The following is a 16,563-nucleotide window of genomic DNA, read 5'->3' on the forward strand; positions in this document are numbered from 1 at the left end:
CCGGAGCCGAGGAGGCAGGAGGGAGCCCCCCCGACCTCAGACTTCTGCCTCGAGACCGGTGTCCCAGCCGCCCGGTCTGTCCCGGAACACCGGCACAGGCGGGGCCACGAAACACAGCACAGGAAGGTGCCACCAGGCACAAGCTGTGTCTTCCGTGGGAACTTCAGAACATACCAAGTTCATTATAATTTTCTTGATCAGCTGGACACGTCTGGGGCCAAAGGTGACGTGGCAACCTGGAGGGGACACGCGGGCGCAAGGGTGGGGTCCAGGTGTCACGTGCCACGCTATCCGCCTACGATTCCCCAGTTGGATTCCTGCTTCTCCGCCAGGGCGCTCAGCCTCGGGACTGCCTGGCAGCTTCCTGCACAGTCTGGACGTTTCGTGAACAGCTGATGACTGTGTTGATGGGGCGTGAGGAGGAGACGGTCTCTAATTCCTAGGGCTAAAGTCTTCATTTGACCAAACGGTCCTAAAAACTCGCTATATCAAAAACCGTACTCCACGTGTTGGGAATAAAAATCATTTCCCATTGGTCTGCTTTACTTACATAATAAACTGTGCGCAGAGATGTAAGTTTTCATCAACTGAACAGCCATTTATCCACAGGATAGATGGACCATATGGTTTGAAGAACCACGTGCACAAGAAAACCCTCCAAAAATTAATGCACGAATCTTAGATACATCTGTTTATTCATCGAGCAAATAATTCAATTAAACACTATTGATTCCTCCCTCCTTTGAAAGTGCCAAATTCACAGCCCTGGACAACGGAGCGTTGGGTTTCTCATGTGTGCAGTGCACAGCCAGGGCAAACACTCCCTGGCAGCAGTGGGGCAGGGGCAGTGTCCAGCGAGCTGTCGTGGGCAAGCCCAGAGCTCGGGGGTGCGGGGGTGTCCTGGTGGCATTCAGGTCCACTTAGATGCGCTGCCACACTCCGGGCGGCTCCCAGAAGAGGCCGCGAGGAGGCTGAATGGAGCCCTGGGTGAAGCCGCCGATTCCGCGAGGGAGACTCCGTGTGCCCGGAAGACGAGGGTCTCCTGGAGCTGCCCCGCTCCGCCAAGCCCGACACCTACAACCAGGCCCGCTGGGAAGAGCGGCTGCTCAAAACGACCACGTCCGGTTGGGGTGCAGTGGGACCCCAACTAACGCCACCAGAACCCCCTCGGGCCCGAGACCGCCCTGGCCACGCCCCCTCACCGGAACCCGCTCTCCCGAGCACGCGCGGGGCGGAGGGCCCCTGCTTCCTGCCCCCCTGTGGTGGGCAGCCTGCCTGGGTCAGCCCTCGCGTGCCCAGGACCCGTCCCTGTCGTGGGTCCCTCTGGCCTCTCAGGACCACTGACATGGGGTCCCCAGCACAGTCCAAGGGGCTTGCGATTAAGGCACATGGAAATGCCTAGCCTAGAGCGGACGGATGATTGTTTAGGAAATGACCTCCTGGGGGAAGGGGCCACACACATGCGTAACGTCTGTGACTCTTACCAGCAGCGGAACTGCTGCTCTGCACCTGACCTCACACACAGCCGCCCACACAGGGAAGGCGCAGACACCCCGCGCCCCACACCTTCCCAGGTGTGCTCACCAGCTGCCCGAACAGCGGGACACCAAGGCCGGGGGCAGGTCCAGGGGCGGCCAGGCCGAGGGAAGCCGAGGGCCGGGGAGGCCGAGGCGGGGTCCGCGGGGGCCCAGGAGGGGAAGCTTGTGCACACAGTTCCGCTTCCCTGAAAAATCAGCTGTTGTGAGAACTGCCTACAAAAACAGCATTTCACGTAGTTCCTTATCTAAGTCAGTTAATTAGTTGGAAAAGCACTCAAGAACGAAGATCCCCTGTACTTTCTTGAAGGAAGAGGAACTTATTAAAACCTGGGCAGCCCACCAAATACCGAGGCTTTTGGCCTGGAACTTTCAGGCTGTTGGTCCTTGGAGACGCTTGGGGCCCCCGGGTGGCCTTCAGAACAATGTGCCCACTCTCGGGGGTCTCACTGTGGACCCACAGCCCAGGCTGCCCCTCAGCACTCGGGGGCGAGCCCTCTCCCTCCTCCGCGGTCTGGTCCTCAAAGCTCTGCTGCTGGGGGGACGACCTCGGGCTGTTCCTGACCAGGAAGTGAGCGCCTGCGCCCCTGCTCGGGCTCTGCCCCCTCTCACTCACGGTCAAGGACGTGCGGCCGCGGGTCCTGTACCAGCAGCCCCGACATCCTGATGATACCGGGGCCGGGCTGCCAACTCTGGGAGGAAACACAGAAGGATGGAGCAGCCCAGCCGTGGGCAGTGCCTCCCCGGCCGAGTCCAGGGTCCATCATGACCCCGGCCAGCAGCGGCCACCTGTGCGGTCACCGTGTGGCAGGAGTCCTTCCTCTAGGGGACGGGACGGGTCCCTGAGGTCAAGCCAAGATCTGAAGGTGAAGGGTCAGGAAAAAGGGCGCCGGGCAGAGAAGTCTGGGGAAGGAGAGGGGGTCACGTGATCAGCGGCAGCCACACGTGTCACGACCGTGCGTAGTCGGCCCAGCTCCGCTCACCCCCCCTCACGCCCGCTCACGCCCAGGGCCGTGTCCTCCCGCTTCCCACTCAGTAAGAAAAGGAAATCACGACTCTGCAGGAGCCTCCCCGCCGCCGGCCATGCGCCCAGCTCGGCGCCCCCCACGGAAACCGGAGCCCTGCACGCGCCACACGTCCCATGACAATTCCGCCCGTGTCCAGAGCCGCTGCCCTTTTTGTGGCATTTGTTCTGCTGGCAAAGGAAAGGCCACTTTGGAAACCTCCCGGACCTGTTCCCAATGCGCCTGCGGCTGGCGGCTCCCGTCCATCAGCTCCGGTGTGTCCAGGGCCCTTCATGCGGGGCCCTCGGACGGGCAGAGAGGCCGTTCCGGCACAGCAGGCTCACTGGGCCCAAGTACCAGCCAGAAGCGACCTGTGCTCGGGGGCTCACCCCGGGAAAACCAGCGCGGCTAAAATTCCCAGAGGAGGCGCTGTTGGTGAGGGCGCCTGGCCTGCGGGCACCGGGCCGGGCTCCCCGCACCCCTCACAGCATCACACGTGCACCGGCGGATTTCAACAGGCGGCGTCGCACCCGTGGGTCGAAGGCGCGGAACCCATGGGACCTTGGATCCAGGTTGCTGATTGAGCCAAACTCAAAATGAGGGGGAAAAAAGTCAGCAGAACCAAATGCAGGATTTTATGGTCCTCAGTGGCATTCATTTGTCTATTTGAAAACACTCCGAGTGGTCAAAAGCCCCCTCCCCATACTCAGGCGCCTCTCACTGCTCAGTTTTAAGAGAGAATCTTCTGCTGAGAAGGGAGGATTACTTGTACCCGAGACGCCAAAGGAAGATGACAAGAGGGGACCACCGGGGTCTCCCCCTGCTGTTTGCATCATCACTGCACACGCACACTTGTGTGTGCCCCGCTCTGAACAGGCCTGGGCTGGACCCTGCACGCTGTGGTTTCCCTTCTGCACCCAGGCCTGGGTGGACCCGCTCACCTTGGGCGGCTGGCAGGCCCCCCTTTGCTGCGGCCTGGGGCACTGACATCAGCACTGCAGCCCCAGGAGAGCGGGGCAGGCGCGGCAGCGGGGCTCAGGGCCGCGGACCGTCTGGGAGAAGCCGGCCCCACGCAGAGGAGACCACGCTCCAGGCCACGTGGCGGGACCTGGTGGGGCTGACGACCTGGCCTTCCGACCCGGGCGCCTCGCGGCTGGTGCCCATCCTGTTTCCACCTGCGCCTGCTACTCAGCAGGAGTGTCACCCAGGGGCCTGAGGGCGCCCAGGAGAGTCCCACAGCCGGGGGGAACTGGCGCGTACGGCTGACCAGGGGCTGCTTTCTCACGGGCAGCCTCCTCCTCTTTCCTCTCCCGACGGTCAACAGCTCAGCACGTGTGCTGACAGCTGGCGACCCACCGCTACCCAGCTACTTGTTCTGAGGGGTTCCCATAACAGCCCCCGTTTGACAGTAAAACGTTCTCCATTAGGAGTTTCTGCCTTAAATAGAACCAGTGAGCAGGACGGTGGGAACGCGCCCGTCGAGGACCACGGGCTTCCGCTGTTTTCCCAACGCGACCGAACACGTGTGAGGCTCCCGGCGTGGCCTACCTCCACCACGGACTTGGAATCCAGCCGGAAGTTGAAATCGCCAAAGACAAAGTAGAACGCTTTCTCGAATCGCTGGTCAATGATTCTGGGAGGAGAGAAGGAGAGGGGGTTACTGAGGCACCACGCCCGGCCTCTCCCCAGGCTCCCCACCACGTACTTCCTACCGCCTCCTGCTGAAGGAGACTTGCACCCCAGTGACCGTGATCAACACGCGTTCCCCAGATGGCCCCCAGCTTGCCAGCACTGAGGTGTGCGCCAGTGTGGTCCCATCCGCTGGGCTGGGGCCATGAAAACCACGTTTGGCGGGAAACGACAGCCTGCGCCAGGGAAGGAAAATGGCCACGCCACACGCCAGACACGGGAGAGCCGCCAGGAGCGGGCGACCCACATGAGCCCAGGACGCCTCCGTCTGGCCCGTGGACGGTTCCTCCCATAGGTGGTGGACACCTGACCTCATTCTCAGTGTTGTAGCTTATCCCCATGTGGATGTTTGGAAGCTACAAAGTAAGAGCGACGATGTCTTTTTTTTTAAGCTAGGTATTGCCTTGCTCAAAAAACTTTTTCCACATATTTTAAATCAACCACAATTTATTTCATAGAGATTTTTCAGCTGAGAAACGCACACACGGCAAACGTGACAGTGATATGTCAGCGCCCCCCCCCACCCCGGCCCCGTACAGACCTCTCTTCCCCGGTAAGAGGCCAGGACACCACCCAACCCCGATCCTCCACTCACTCACTCCCCACCCCCTCCCCGCCCTTGGTGGCAGCAGGGTCCCGGCTGCACTGGCCTCAAGGGCAAAGGAAGCAAGCGCGGGTCACTTCCAACTCAAAGCAGAATGCGAACCATGGCTAACAAGACAACCTGCGGCGCAGACGTGTGGTCTGGGCAGAAGGGAAGGGAGGTTCGGTGACCCAGGTCCCCAGTTCCGCTGCCCGTTGGTGGCTGCACTGACACCCCCGCTGAGACGGAGCAGCAGGGCCCACGGGCACAGGGTGGGGCGCCGTCCTCAAGGCCCACGTGCTGCGATGGACTCTGAGAAAATAAATATTAAAGGCGGGCAAAGGCGGGCAAAGCCAGGGAGCACCCCTCACCCAGATCAACTCAGAAATTACTGGCCGGCACCGAGAAACCCGGGTGCCGCCGGCCCTGCCCTGTCCGGCCCCCAGTGCGGAGCGAGCAGGCGTGCCCCCAACCCCGGAGAGCGGCCTTCCCAACGTGATCCATCAGCCTGAGAAAGGAAAGGTGACTGACAGAGACGACATCACCGCTGTTTCACAACGGTGGCCGCTGGGCTGGAGGGACACTCCCGTCCGCACCCCCAGGGACGGCGAGCTGGTCGCTCCTGGCTCGCGCCTGGCCTGCTTTCCTGTCTGGTTCCTCGCCTCCTGCTTTTCCAGCTCCAAGAGTTTCCCTGTAAAGTGTGACGGTGATGCTGTCTCTGCTCACAGTACTTGTCACGCACGAGCCTTAATTTTCACGCAGGAAACATGCCCACGTCCCCCCAGCTGCTGGCCCTTCTCCCCCCAAGGCTGATTCCCGACAAGTCCTTCTCTCGTCTTCCTGGCAGAGTCTGTAGGGCAGCCTTTAATCCATCTGGAATTACGTGTGAAGAAGGGATCTTAGTTTATCGATTTTCCCAACAGTCGACTGATCCAAACCCTTTATTAAACATTCAATCCTCTTCCCCTTGAGTTTGTACAGAACCGGAGTCCCTAGATTACATGGGTCTTTTTGAGACTCTCCTTTTCTGCATTTCTTTTATCTATTCCTGTATGCTTTTAAATCACAGGACTTGTTATAGGGAAGCCCTGCTTGTTGAAATTCTTCTGGAAATTGTCTCAGCTGTTTTCATATTTTCTTGCACGTTAATTGCTGTATCATGTAGCTAAATTCCACAAAAAGTCTTGTTTTCCTGTTTAGTTGGATTGATTCTCACACACGCGAAGTTGAAGACAAAGGACATATTTTAACAGATTGTCATTAACAGTGCAGATAACCAGCAATGTCACTTCTTGTGTTAAAGTTAAATCTTTCTGTGGAGGAAACATCGCTCAGGGATGAAAACACAGGGAGGCCGGCGGGTCGGCCCCGGGGTTGCCGTGCATCCAGGACCGGCTGTGTACCCCACCCCGTCCCACCCGCCTGGCACCCGCCTGGCACCTGCGGGTGAGGGGAGGAACCCGCCCCCACCGACTGTTTGTCAGCAGAAGGCTATCCGAGCCATCTTGAAGAACGTTAATCTTTTTCTGCCCTTAAACAACTTTAGAACAAGAAAATATCTCAGAGAACCTGCACAGGTTCCTGGAAAGGCCGACAGGGTGTCCCGCCATCAGGACATCGGGGCACGGACTCCGTGGTCGCCCATCTTCTGGGAGGGGGACCCGGTGCACAAGCCCCACCAGGAAAGGAGAAGCAGCAACGTCCCTCCCGGCCCCGCCTCCCAGGACCAGTGAGCGGATGAGAGAGACACAACCATTGGGGTTCCGCCACACTGTTCTTTAAAAAAGCCCCAAAGTGAACTATTCACTGCACCCCTGCTGAGTGACTGCTGGCTGTGTGCGGAGGCCAGAGACGCCTACGGCCCCGGGGCCTGTGCCTGGGGGTGGGCAGGGGGGCTGCCCCCCGTGCACTCACCCTCCAGCCTCACGACTCCGCGACCCCACGTCACCCGCTCTGCGCCCAGCAGCCGCGCAGCCCCAGCGCGAGGACCGCCAGTCCCTGCAGCTCCCCGAGGCCCGTGCACCCCAGCCCTCCCGGAGGCCCTCGGGGGCACCTCCCGGCCTCAGCCCCCTCCCCCCGCGCCCGTGGCCCAGCAAGGCTGCCTCCAAACAGGGGCCTGGGGGGTGCCCGTCAGGGTGTCCCCGGGGCAGGGGGCTGGGGAGCAAGCTGGCACCGCGCCTGGGACCCCGCGAGGTCTGGGCTCAGCGGTCACACGGCCCCTCCTCACCGCCGCCTCTCGGACCTCAGGCCACTCAAGGGGACTTCTCTTTTCTTTCGTTCTTTTTATTTATTCTTTAAGAAAAGCTAAACCAAAGCGAAGCTTCGACTTGATTTGCTGAAGGAAGGAGGGCGAGCTGTCACCCTTCCTGGGCAGAAACATTTTAAATGTCCACTTTAAACCTACACATTTTATCCTGATGGTGTATCAGCTTCTGTTTATTAAGAAGCCCAGAGCACAACGTCCTCGAGAAAAGTCGGTGTGGCCAGTGGAGAAACCTCTGCATTCACAGGTGAACCGGCTGCTCTCTCTCGGCTTCTTACACTTAACGTGGTGTCGGGTCACACGCAACACCTGAGCAAGGCGACGGGGACACGGCTCAGACGTGAGGCCAGAGCGCTCACAGCGCCCCTCTATCCTGAACTATTTCTCGAGCCAGAACATTTGTCTTAAATCTTGGCTTGGAAAGCCGGGCTCCAGCCCTGCGGCAGGAAAGACTGGAGCTCCACGTTTCCTGGGGTCGAAGCCTTGGAAGGTGCCTGAAGGCGCTGGAGGTCACGGCCACGCTAGCTCTCCTGCTCCAGGGGGCCATGAGGGATCCGCGGGGGAGGCGGCCAGGGGCCCAGGAGCCGAGGGACGTGCAGGAGGTCCGGCCCGGGCCTGGGCCCCAGTCCCCACGCGGGCGGTTTCCCGGGAGGCATGTGGAGGTGGGCGGGCATCGGACGATCTGGGTGAAGCACGAGCCCGGCTGACCGTCCTCGCCGCTGATGGACGGGCGGGAAACGAGGCACCAGGAAGCAGTGCAGACAGCCAACACTGCACCGGGGAAGCAAAAGACTATTTGGCTAATTAAATGGCAGAATCCATTTAGAGGTAATTTCCTTTTTAACAGACAACAAATTTCAGATTTAATATGGGACTAAATCAACTTTAAAGAGCTCTGGGGGTTCGGAGGGAGAGAACGCTGCATCTGGCGGCCTTCCTGGAACCCGGCCCCCGCGGCCTCTTTCTGGTGACGGAGGGGGTGGCCCACGGTGACTGGTGACGTGATTTCATCAGCTTGTCTCGGATCTTGTAATTCTATCATTAAAATCCTAAACTTTATCATCTTTCCATGCCCTGCTCCTTTTGATGTAATGGCCTGAGCCCATTAATAACATCGCCGTCCGAGGCGAGATGGAAGGGCTGTCACAGGGAAGCAGTCGCCCGAGTGCCAGACCGCGGCCCGCAGCCCTCACTTTTAATTTCAACATAGTGCCATTTGGGCCAGCAGGAAAAAAGCGTTGTTTTAAAATTAATTACCTTGTCAGTAGCTATTATGATTAAAAAGTAGGTCCACATCGATACCATGTGCCTAATTCAGAAAGAGAATTACAAGAAGGGCCATAAAAATCAATGCTTTAGGCCCTGAAAACGGAGCCTCTTTCTGTTTTGACGGGCGATTTCATGACGCAAGGAACCTTGCTGTGCCGAAGTGTCCCCACCCGCTCAGGCTGCCCGTGAGGAAGGAAGGGGCCGAGGACGCCTCGCGGCTTGAAGAGCCCGATGGCAGAGGCGACAGCCCTGAAGGGGCCACAGATCGAATACCTGAGGTCACACGTTTCTACCGGGGGCGGCTCCGGCCTTGGACAGGACGCCCGGCGGCGGGGCAGACAAGGGGCCGTCGGGCCTGCTCACCAGGCTGCACTCCAGGGTTCTTCCTTTGTTATTTTTAGCTACTGAACGTGGTGGAAACCGACCTCAGGTTTCGTCTCAGATCTGGAAGAGGCCGTGTGCTTAGGTCAAACAAGTTGAAATAGCGAAGCATGGATGGCAGGAGGTTCCTACTACTGGCCGCCGACTTCAGGGTCTTCGGAGTTTCCCTTAGTCTTAAAGCATGGGATTGAAGGGTTTATCACACGTGCATCTAAGCTGCCTTCTACAGACCGACCTTCCTGGAAGCTATTCTCAGGACTGCACGCTTCACTCTGCCCCGCGTGCTGGCCTCGGGCTTGGGCCGGTGGGGCTGGCAGCCCTGGGGGACAGTCCCTATTGTGACAGCTGCAGGCACGAGGGAGCCTGTGGGGAGGTGGGTTGTCCCAGACGCACCCGAGGCAGAGACAGAGGAGGAGGATCCCGTGTGAAGGCAGGAAGGGCACATCTGGGGGACAGAACCTGAGCCAAGTCCCAGCGATGCGTGCGCCCCGCCAGCCGGCACCACGCGCTCCTCCAGCCCGGCGTCTCCCAGGCCTGGCGCCCCCGTGACCTGTGAGGTCACCCACACCTCCTGCAGCAGCAGGCACCCTGGGGCTGGGCCAGCACGGGTGACACACGAGCCCTCAGCCACTTGCGTGGGGTGGAGCACGGTGAGGCCGCACCCTCAAGCAGCAGAACATGCGGCGCACCGGGGCAGCCGCTGTGGCCGGTTACAAACCCCCCCCTCCCCGTAAGCTTCCAGGGACCGCGCCCCGCTCTGAAATGCCCCTCTGGTCTCAGCTGGCTGGTGGCCGGAGCTCGGCTCTTGGAATGAGGCCATGAGGCCCCGCGGGCGCTGGACTGTCCCTGAAGTCTTACGTTGAAGCCCAGCCCCTTGAGACAGTACTGGAGACGGAGCTCTAAGGAGATGATCAAGGTCAAATGGGGCCGTGAGGGTGGGCCCTGATCCGATGGGACAGGTGTCCTCATAAGAAGAGGCACCAGGGCTTCTTCTGCCACCTGAGAACACAGCAAGAAGGCAGCCAGCGGCGTCCAGCAGGAAGGGGCCTCTCTAGAGCCGGACCACGCTGGCCCCTGACCCCAGACCTGCGGCCTCCAGAGCTGAGGGCAGCGAAGTGCATCGTGGCCGCGGGCTCTCCAGTAATCTGCATGGTTGCTCTGGCTCCAGCCTGGGCCTGAGTTTCCTGTCTGTGCACCGAGATGTCCTCCAGCCCACGAGGCTGCCTCTGTCGGGGGGTCAGGTCACAGGAGGGGTTCAGGCCCCACCATCGCCGGCACTTCTCAATCAAATCGCTGTTTGTCACCTTCTGGATGTCCATGCTCCCTTTGATGACAACGGTCTCCAGGGCAGGGCTGTGGGTGGAGACCTCCTGCAGGCGTCAGGCTGAGCTTCCCGTCAGCAGTTCTCTCATTCGTTCTTTAAATAGCATCATAATATTAAATACGCCTTTTCTGCTCAGATGCCACCACAAGCCAGAGAAGCAGAGAAGACCCCTAGCCTCCTGGGGCCACTCAGTTCTCCCACGTACCCAGAAGAGAAAGCAAGAGCTGGAAGCTCAGAAAGCCGAGGGAGGCTTTAAGACTTTTGATACCAAAGAACGTCGGAAACAATGCTGAATGTCAGCGGCTTTCGGGAGATGCAGACCATCCCGCGGTCCCCAGCCCGGGTGAGCACGCAGCTGGCAGGGCCACAGTCCAGCAGAGAAGGACGAGACGTCCTGAATGCTAGCGAAGCCCTGAGAACACCCCAAAGGAAGGCCAGCAAGATGGTGGACGAGCACGGATGGAGCTGCCACGAGGGACATGGAGCTGGAGTGTGGGGGTGACGAAGCCAGGATACGAGCCATAGAGGGAGGTGCCCGTGCTGCCGTTCACGTGACGCTCCAGGATACCATGTAAGGGGCTCACGGAAGCCTGCATCCCCCAAAACAACAGAGGATGCAAACATGCAGTAAAAACATATACAATACTGCACACGTGTTAACGCACACAAGCGGTCCAGGGATGTGCACGGGGTCCAGGAAAGACAGGCACTGGATCAAGACGGCGCGGGGTTGGGGGGGCGGGTACGACGAGGATTCAGGACGGAGAACACGGGGGCACTGACGGCACCCTTGTTTCACTTCTGAACAGAAGGACAAGCACGGAAAAACGTAAACCTGACACTGCCGAGTGGAGGACGCGTGACTTTCATCGTAGCCTTCCACACCTCGCTGGATGCCTGACGCCAGGAGCAGGCGGGAGCCCAGCGCTGGGGCTGAGGAGGAGCTGGGGCGGCGAGGACGCTGCCTGGCGGGCCCGGGACTCCTGCGTCCAAGCTGGGCTCCAAACAGACACGGGACAGTGGCCACCTGGGCCTCCAGGCTGAGGGACGCCTGAGTGGGGAGGTGGGAGCCACAGGCACCAGAGCCCGCTCTCGGGGCCACCGGCCACGTGGGGCGTCCCGATGACCCGCATCCTTAGCACAGAGCCTGGCTTTGCCTGGAGACCAGCGGCTTTTCTTCTGCTGGCTGACCAGCGAGGCGAGTTCTGGGAACGGCCCTAAGAGAAACCCTGAGACGAGGGTCTTTGAGCAGCTGACAGCTGACGGATGACCGCCCGCAGAATGACAAAGGCGAGCTGCGTGGCGCCGCATCACACCGCCGCGCCCGGGAAACTAATTGCTCCGAATTGTTCCGGGCAGCATTATTTTTCTGGCAATCATTTTCTTTGAAAGCCCAAAATGAGCATGAAACAACTCTTTTGACCGGACATAAAAGTTAAATGTCCCAATGTTGATCAAATTAACTTCAGCGCTGTGACAATGGACTGTATTTGTGAAGAGATACTGGGGGACAAAGGGGCGCTTTATGCCGAGATTTCACAGTTGTGATGTAAAAATGTTCCTGAGGACCTGGCCCGGCCGCATTGCATAGGGAGACACAAGAGCCCTGTCACTTGTGGAAAAAAAAATCTCACTTCACTGCCGAAAGCTTGGGAGAGTCCAGGAAGGGCTGTGTGAGCTGTAGTCTCTGCTGCCGAGTTAATGCCCCAAACGCTCCCCGAGAGCGTGACTGTGCGCCTGGAGAGGGACCACCTGTCCCCACGGTGGGTACAAAGGTGCACGCGGCCCGCACAGCCCCCCCCCAAGAGCCCCAGGGAGGGTCTGAGCCACCCCTCTAGGCGGACAGGACCCCAGGCCCCGCGCAGAGGCCCCAACACAGCCCACGGCAAAGTCTCCGAGCCTGACGCCCTTTGCTAATTAGAGATTTGTCTTTTAACCTTGCAGAGCGAGAGGTTTTTTTTTTAATTTTTTTTTTTTTTGGCCCCGACTCGCGGCATGTGGGATCTTAGTTCCCCGACCAGGGGTCAAACCCACAGCCCCTGCATTGAATGCACAGAGTCTTAACCACTGGACTGCCAGGGAAGTCCCAGAACAAAAGATTTAAAGCAAAAAATTATTGCACAAAAACATCAGTTATAATTTATCATAAAAACCCAGACGAACCCACTGGCCGCCCTTTATTAACACTGGAAATCCTATTTTCCAGCGCCTCCGAGGGGAATCCTTCCCACTAAGCCCGCCACAGCAAGGGCGTCATGGGCGCGGTGCTCTGCAGGGGACACGCATGGCGGGCCCTGCTAGTAGCGTAGACACTTCTGAAAGTTCACACACTTCAGACGAGAGCTTGACTCTCAGGATTTTTTTTTTTTTTAAATAGGCTTTTTATTTTGGAATAATCTTGGATTCACAGAAAAACTGCAAACACAGCACCGGGTGCCTCTCGGTTTTAACCCAAGGTCCCCCCACCAGCTCGTGGGGACAGGACCTAGGCTGACGTGCCACCTTTCCCGGGCCTGACACCCTCACTCGGATGGAAACGCGAGCCTGCGAGGCTTTACAGGGAGATTAAGCCAGGAAGGCGGGCTCCCCTCGGACCCCGCACTGTTTCCCTGCGTCCACGCCGGCCGCAGACAATGTTCCCAGAGGTTCCCAACGCCCTGAATGGGAAACTGTTGGTGGCAGCGTCCATTCAAAGGGCCAGCATGGCATTGTCCTCCCAATCGGCAGAGAGAATGCGGTCTGCTGGTGGCTGCCAAAAGGTTAGCATCCCCGATGAAAGGGCGGCCCGTCATTCACCGCCGACAGAGCGGCCCTTTGTGCGGGCGGCCCGGCCCCGCGCGGTGGAGGTCCGGATGTGGCTGGCTGAGCGCCCCACAGAAGCCCTCCATGGGAACGCAGAGCCGGGGAAGGGCCCGAAACCCAGAGGCCGCTTTCCCGGGGGCCGCAGAGCACAGGCGGTCTGGGGCAGTGACACATCCTCAGGCCATCCGTCTGACGACCTGACCACAGCCACCAAGCCCAGCTCATTCCCCATCCGGCCGGCTCCGGCCGCGAAGGAGGCCCCAGAGAGGGCCCGGGCACCGCAGGGCCCCAGCCGCGCCCCAGCCGAGCAGCCCCGGGGGGCCGGTCTGGCCGCTGCGAGGTGACCCCTCCCAGGAGGGCTGCTCCCAAGTCTTATGTGACCGCATGCGCCCCTGGGCCTCCTCCTGAACCAAGGCACCGTGCGCGTCGGGCCGGTGCCACGAGGGCGGACAGCCCGGGGCCTCAGCACAGACTGGGCGATGCTGGCGCCTGGCTGCGGACAGGGTGAGGGCAAGCAGACCCCCGTGTCCCCCACGTGGGGGCCTCGGATGGGGCAAGGGGCCTGGTCTCCGGCAGCCCGGAGGCGAACTGGCGGCCACTGTCTCGCCCCGCTGAACGGCGGCACCGGGACAGGCTCCTGGCCTTCTGGCTCCGTCCAGGGCGCGTCTCGGCCGAGCAAGTGCACAGAAGGAACAGGCACAACTCGTGGTCCGGGCAGGCTGGCGAGGTCCTGGGGAATCTGAGACCCCGCCCCAAGCCCAAGCGGACCAAAGGCCCCACTTAGGGCACGGGCGCTGGCGGGAGAGGCCTCCAGCTGAGGACTCGGCCGCTGGACGTGCTCCGGCAAATCAGGGCCAAACACAGCCTGTTAATCGGGTGTGAGGGGCTCCCTTTCTTTCCCAGATGACAGCCCATCAGCGGTGACCCCGTGAAAGGTCACATGAGACCATCGCAGACAGATGGAGGGCCCCAGAGGGCCCGGGGGGAGGGTCCTGAAAACCAGCTGTGACGGGGTCGGGGCGGTCGGAGGGGGTGCTGGGAGCCTGGGCAGGCGACGGGAGAAGCTCACACACTCTGACGACCACTGAGGCTGCCTCCCCTCTGGCCAGGGGCCCGCAGCCGGGCCGGGAAGCTGGGGCAGAGCAGTGCGGGAGGCGGCGCTCGGCCGGGCAGGGCAGACCTGCCCAGCCAGCCTCTCCAAGGGGCCTAGAGCCGGAGCCCGGCGGGTGGGCCAGAGTCTGGGAAGACTCAGCCCGCGGCCAGCGGGACCCCAGGCCAAAGGAGACCTCCGTCTGCCGTGGCTCATCTTCCCCCCCAGACGGAAAAGAAAGTGAGGCCACCCACCGTCCAGCGCGTCTGGACGGGGCAGCGGGAGCCTTGGGGCAGGGGTTGGGCTTTGTGCATTATCCCTGGGTCGACATCGGCAAGTTTCGTATTTTTGGTAAATAGGAAAAAGCTAACTAGGAAATACTGGCTTAAAGAGCAAGCCGCGACCCTCCGCGGAGGTGGGCGGGGGGAGGCCCCCCTCAGCACCTACCTGTCGAGCACGTAGCCCAGGGCCTTGTGCCGGATCCCCGAGTACACAGAAGGGCTGGTCTCCCAGGCAACCAGGTTGGAAGCATCGTGGAAAAGATGGATGTTCACCAGGTCAAAGGCACTGCGGGGATAGAGACAGGAAGCTCGCAGGAGGGCTGGGGCTGCCGGGCCACCTGCGTGGCACCCCCATGCCACCCCGCGCGGCTCCTCAGGGCAGGTGCACCCACGCTGCCCAGGCGCGTCCTCCTCCGAGGTGGGGTCAGAGAGGACACACGAGACCTGGAGTCCTCACACAGTCAAGTCCCCACACGGACGCGGGTGCTCGGCCCACGGAAAAGGGAGCTGTTTCTCGGAAGAAAGGGACCTACACAGGATCCCAGGAACTTTCCTCAGAACGGGGGGCGGGGGGAGGGGGAGGGAGGCCAGGGAAGGGACAACGGGGAGGGGGGAGGGGGGACAGGGAGGAGGGGGAGGGGACAAGGCCCCTCCCCAGGGCTCAGCTCCCTCCGCGGGCAGCTGGTGCTACAGCCCGAAGCCCCCAGTGCCGCTCAGTGTTCACCATGGGGTCCCCGTGCCACGGGGGTCACTAAGGGATTCATTTCACTCTCCAGAAGAAGCCCCAAGCTCACAGCCCTTGGAAAACCCTTGGGGAAACCCTGGCAGCCCAGTGTCGCCTGGGCTTCTGCAGGGACGTGGCGAGGCGGGTTTGGCCCGTCAGCCTCTCGTGCCCAGGGAGCCCTGGGGCATCGCTGCAGCCTGTCTGCCGCACAGGGAGGCGGGGGGCCATCTGCAGAGCTGGGACCACCGGGCCCCAAATTCCAGATAAAGAGCTCGAATTCTCTCCTATGGCCTCATGAGGACCCACTGACCCCAGGTGGCCACCCCGTGCCCCTCTCACGCTGCACCGGGGGGACCCGTGGGACTGAGGGCAAGGGCAGGAGTTGGGGGGTCAGGTCACGAAGGCTGCGGCTGTCTCAGCTCCCCTGGCCCCAGGGAACGCCCTGACCTGCGTGGCCCCAAGGAGGGGCCCGCGTGGAAATAGCAGGGGGGCTGCGGTCACTGGCTGACGCTGGCACCTGACGGGGGCGCGGCTCTGGAGGATGGGCTGCAGCCTTGGCCTGAACAAGCGGTCAGCTAGTGGCAGGTCGGGCCTCTCCCCAGGGAGACACCCCAACCCCAGGACCTCGCAGTGCAGACCGCGGCCCTCAGTCCCCCGGGCCCAACCCCAGGTGGCCGAGCGCACGTCAGGGAAGCAGGACCCGCTGCTGGACGCAGCAGCAGGGGGCCACCATGGGGAGGGGCTGCCAGGGCACCCACGGGACGGGGAGGCGGGTGGGAGTGAGTGCTGGGACACCAGAGTCATGGGCCCGGCAACCACGCTCTGTGTCACACGGAGTCGCCAGAACAAAAAGGGTCAAAGAGTAGAGGGTCGGGTCAGGTCGGGCAGCCTTAGACGGAAGTGCCCCCCGCACCGCTTGTGTCCAGTACTAAAGGGGGAGCGTCTTGGGACGCAGGGGACCACGGTGGACGTACCAGTCCGCAAGGCACCACCTCGTCCGGATGAAGCCTTTCCTCGACCACTTGCACTGAAAAACAAACAGGTCACACTGGTCAGCAGTGAGCGGGGAGGAGGGCACGCCTGGCTCACAGGCAGTCGGGGCGCCGAGAAAAGTGGGACCACACGGGCTCCACACTGGCCGCGGGCAGGGAGGGCACCACGAGGCATGACCACCACCATCCCCCAGACTGGAGGAGGCTGCAGGGGCTCGGCCGGCCAGGCCGTGGGGAGCCCCAGTGGACAGGAGGATGCCCTTGGCCAAGTTCAGGGGCCCCGCGCGGCGGCTCCAGCAAGACCTCCTACGCGGCTGGCAGGCCTGGCGGGTGACAGGACGTGACTGAGCCGGAAGGAAGCTGCGCGGTCTGCGTGGAGAGGCCGCCACTAGCGGGCTCGGGGCCTGTGGCGTCATGGCCGCGAGAGAGCTGTGTGGGAGCCCGGGAGGCAGACGGGGGGTCAGAGCACAGAAACCCCATCTTTACTTCTCCACCAACCCCCCTCAAAGAAAAGAACTTCTGCTGGAGAAGCTGGGAGAAGCCTCGCTGAGCCACCACCCGTCCTGCTGTCCCGCAGCTGGGGTGGCACCTGCCCCGTCCAGCGTCAGCGGCCACCTCGTCCCCTG

At 61.2% G+C, this 16,563-nt stretch overlaps 1 protein-coding gene across 5 annotated transcripts in view; it reads right to left on the reverse strand.

Annotated features, from left to right (window-relative positions):
• INPP5A (inositol polyphosphate-5-phosphatase A) overlaps positions 1 to 16,563 on the reverse strand; it is a 177,274-nt gene that overhangs the window by 32,167 nt on the left and 128,544 nt on the right. For 3 of the 5 annotated variants that reach the window (XM_061182935.1, XM_061182786.1, XM_061182863.1), the window contains 3 exons: positions 15,920 to 15,972; positions 14,388 to 14,507; positions 4,088 to 4,172 (listed from right to left, as the gene is read on the reverse strand). In XM_061182935.1, coding sequence (XP_061038918.1) covers positions 4,088 to 4,172; positions 14,388 to 14,507; positions 15,920 to 15,972 — 258 coding nt within the window. Of the gene's footprint in view, positions 1 to 676; positions 1,090 to 1,584; positions 1,724 to 4,087; positions 4,173 to 14,387; positions 14,508 to 15,919; positions 15,973 to 16,563 lie in introns of those variants that run through there. The other 2 variants (XM_061182966.1, XM_061182961.1) reach the window with 2 other exon arrangements.

This window comes from Eubalaena glacialis, chromosome 1, assembly GCF_028564815.1.
Source record: "Eubalaena glacialis isolate mEubGla1 chromosome 1, mEubGla1.1.hap2.+ XY, whole genome shotgun sequence".
Taxonomy (NCBI): domain Eukaryota; kingdom Metazoa; phylum Chordata; class Mammalia; order Artiodactyla; family Balaenidae; genus Eubalaena; species Eubalaena glacialis.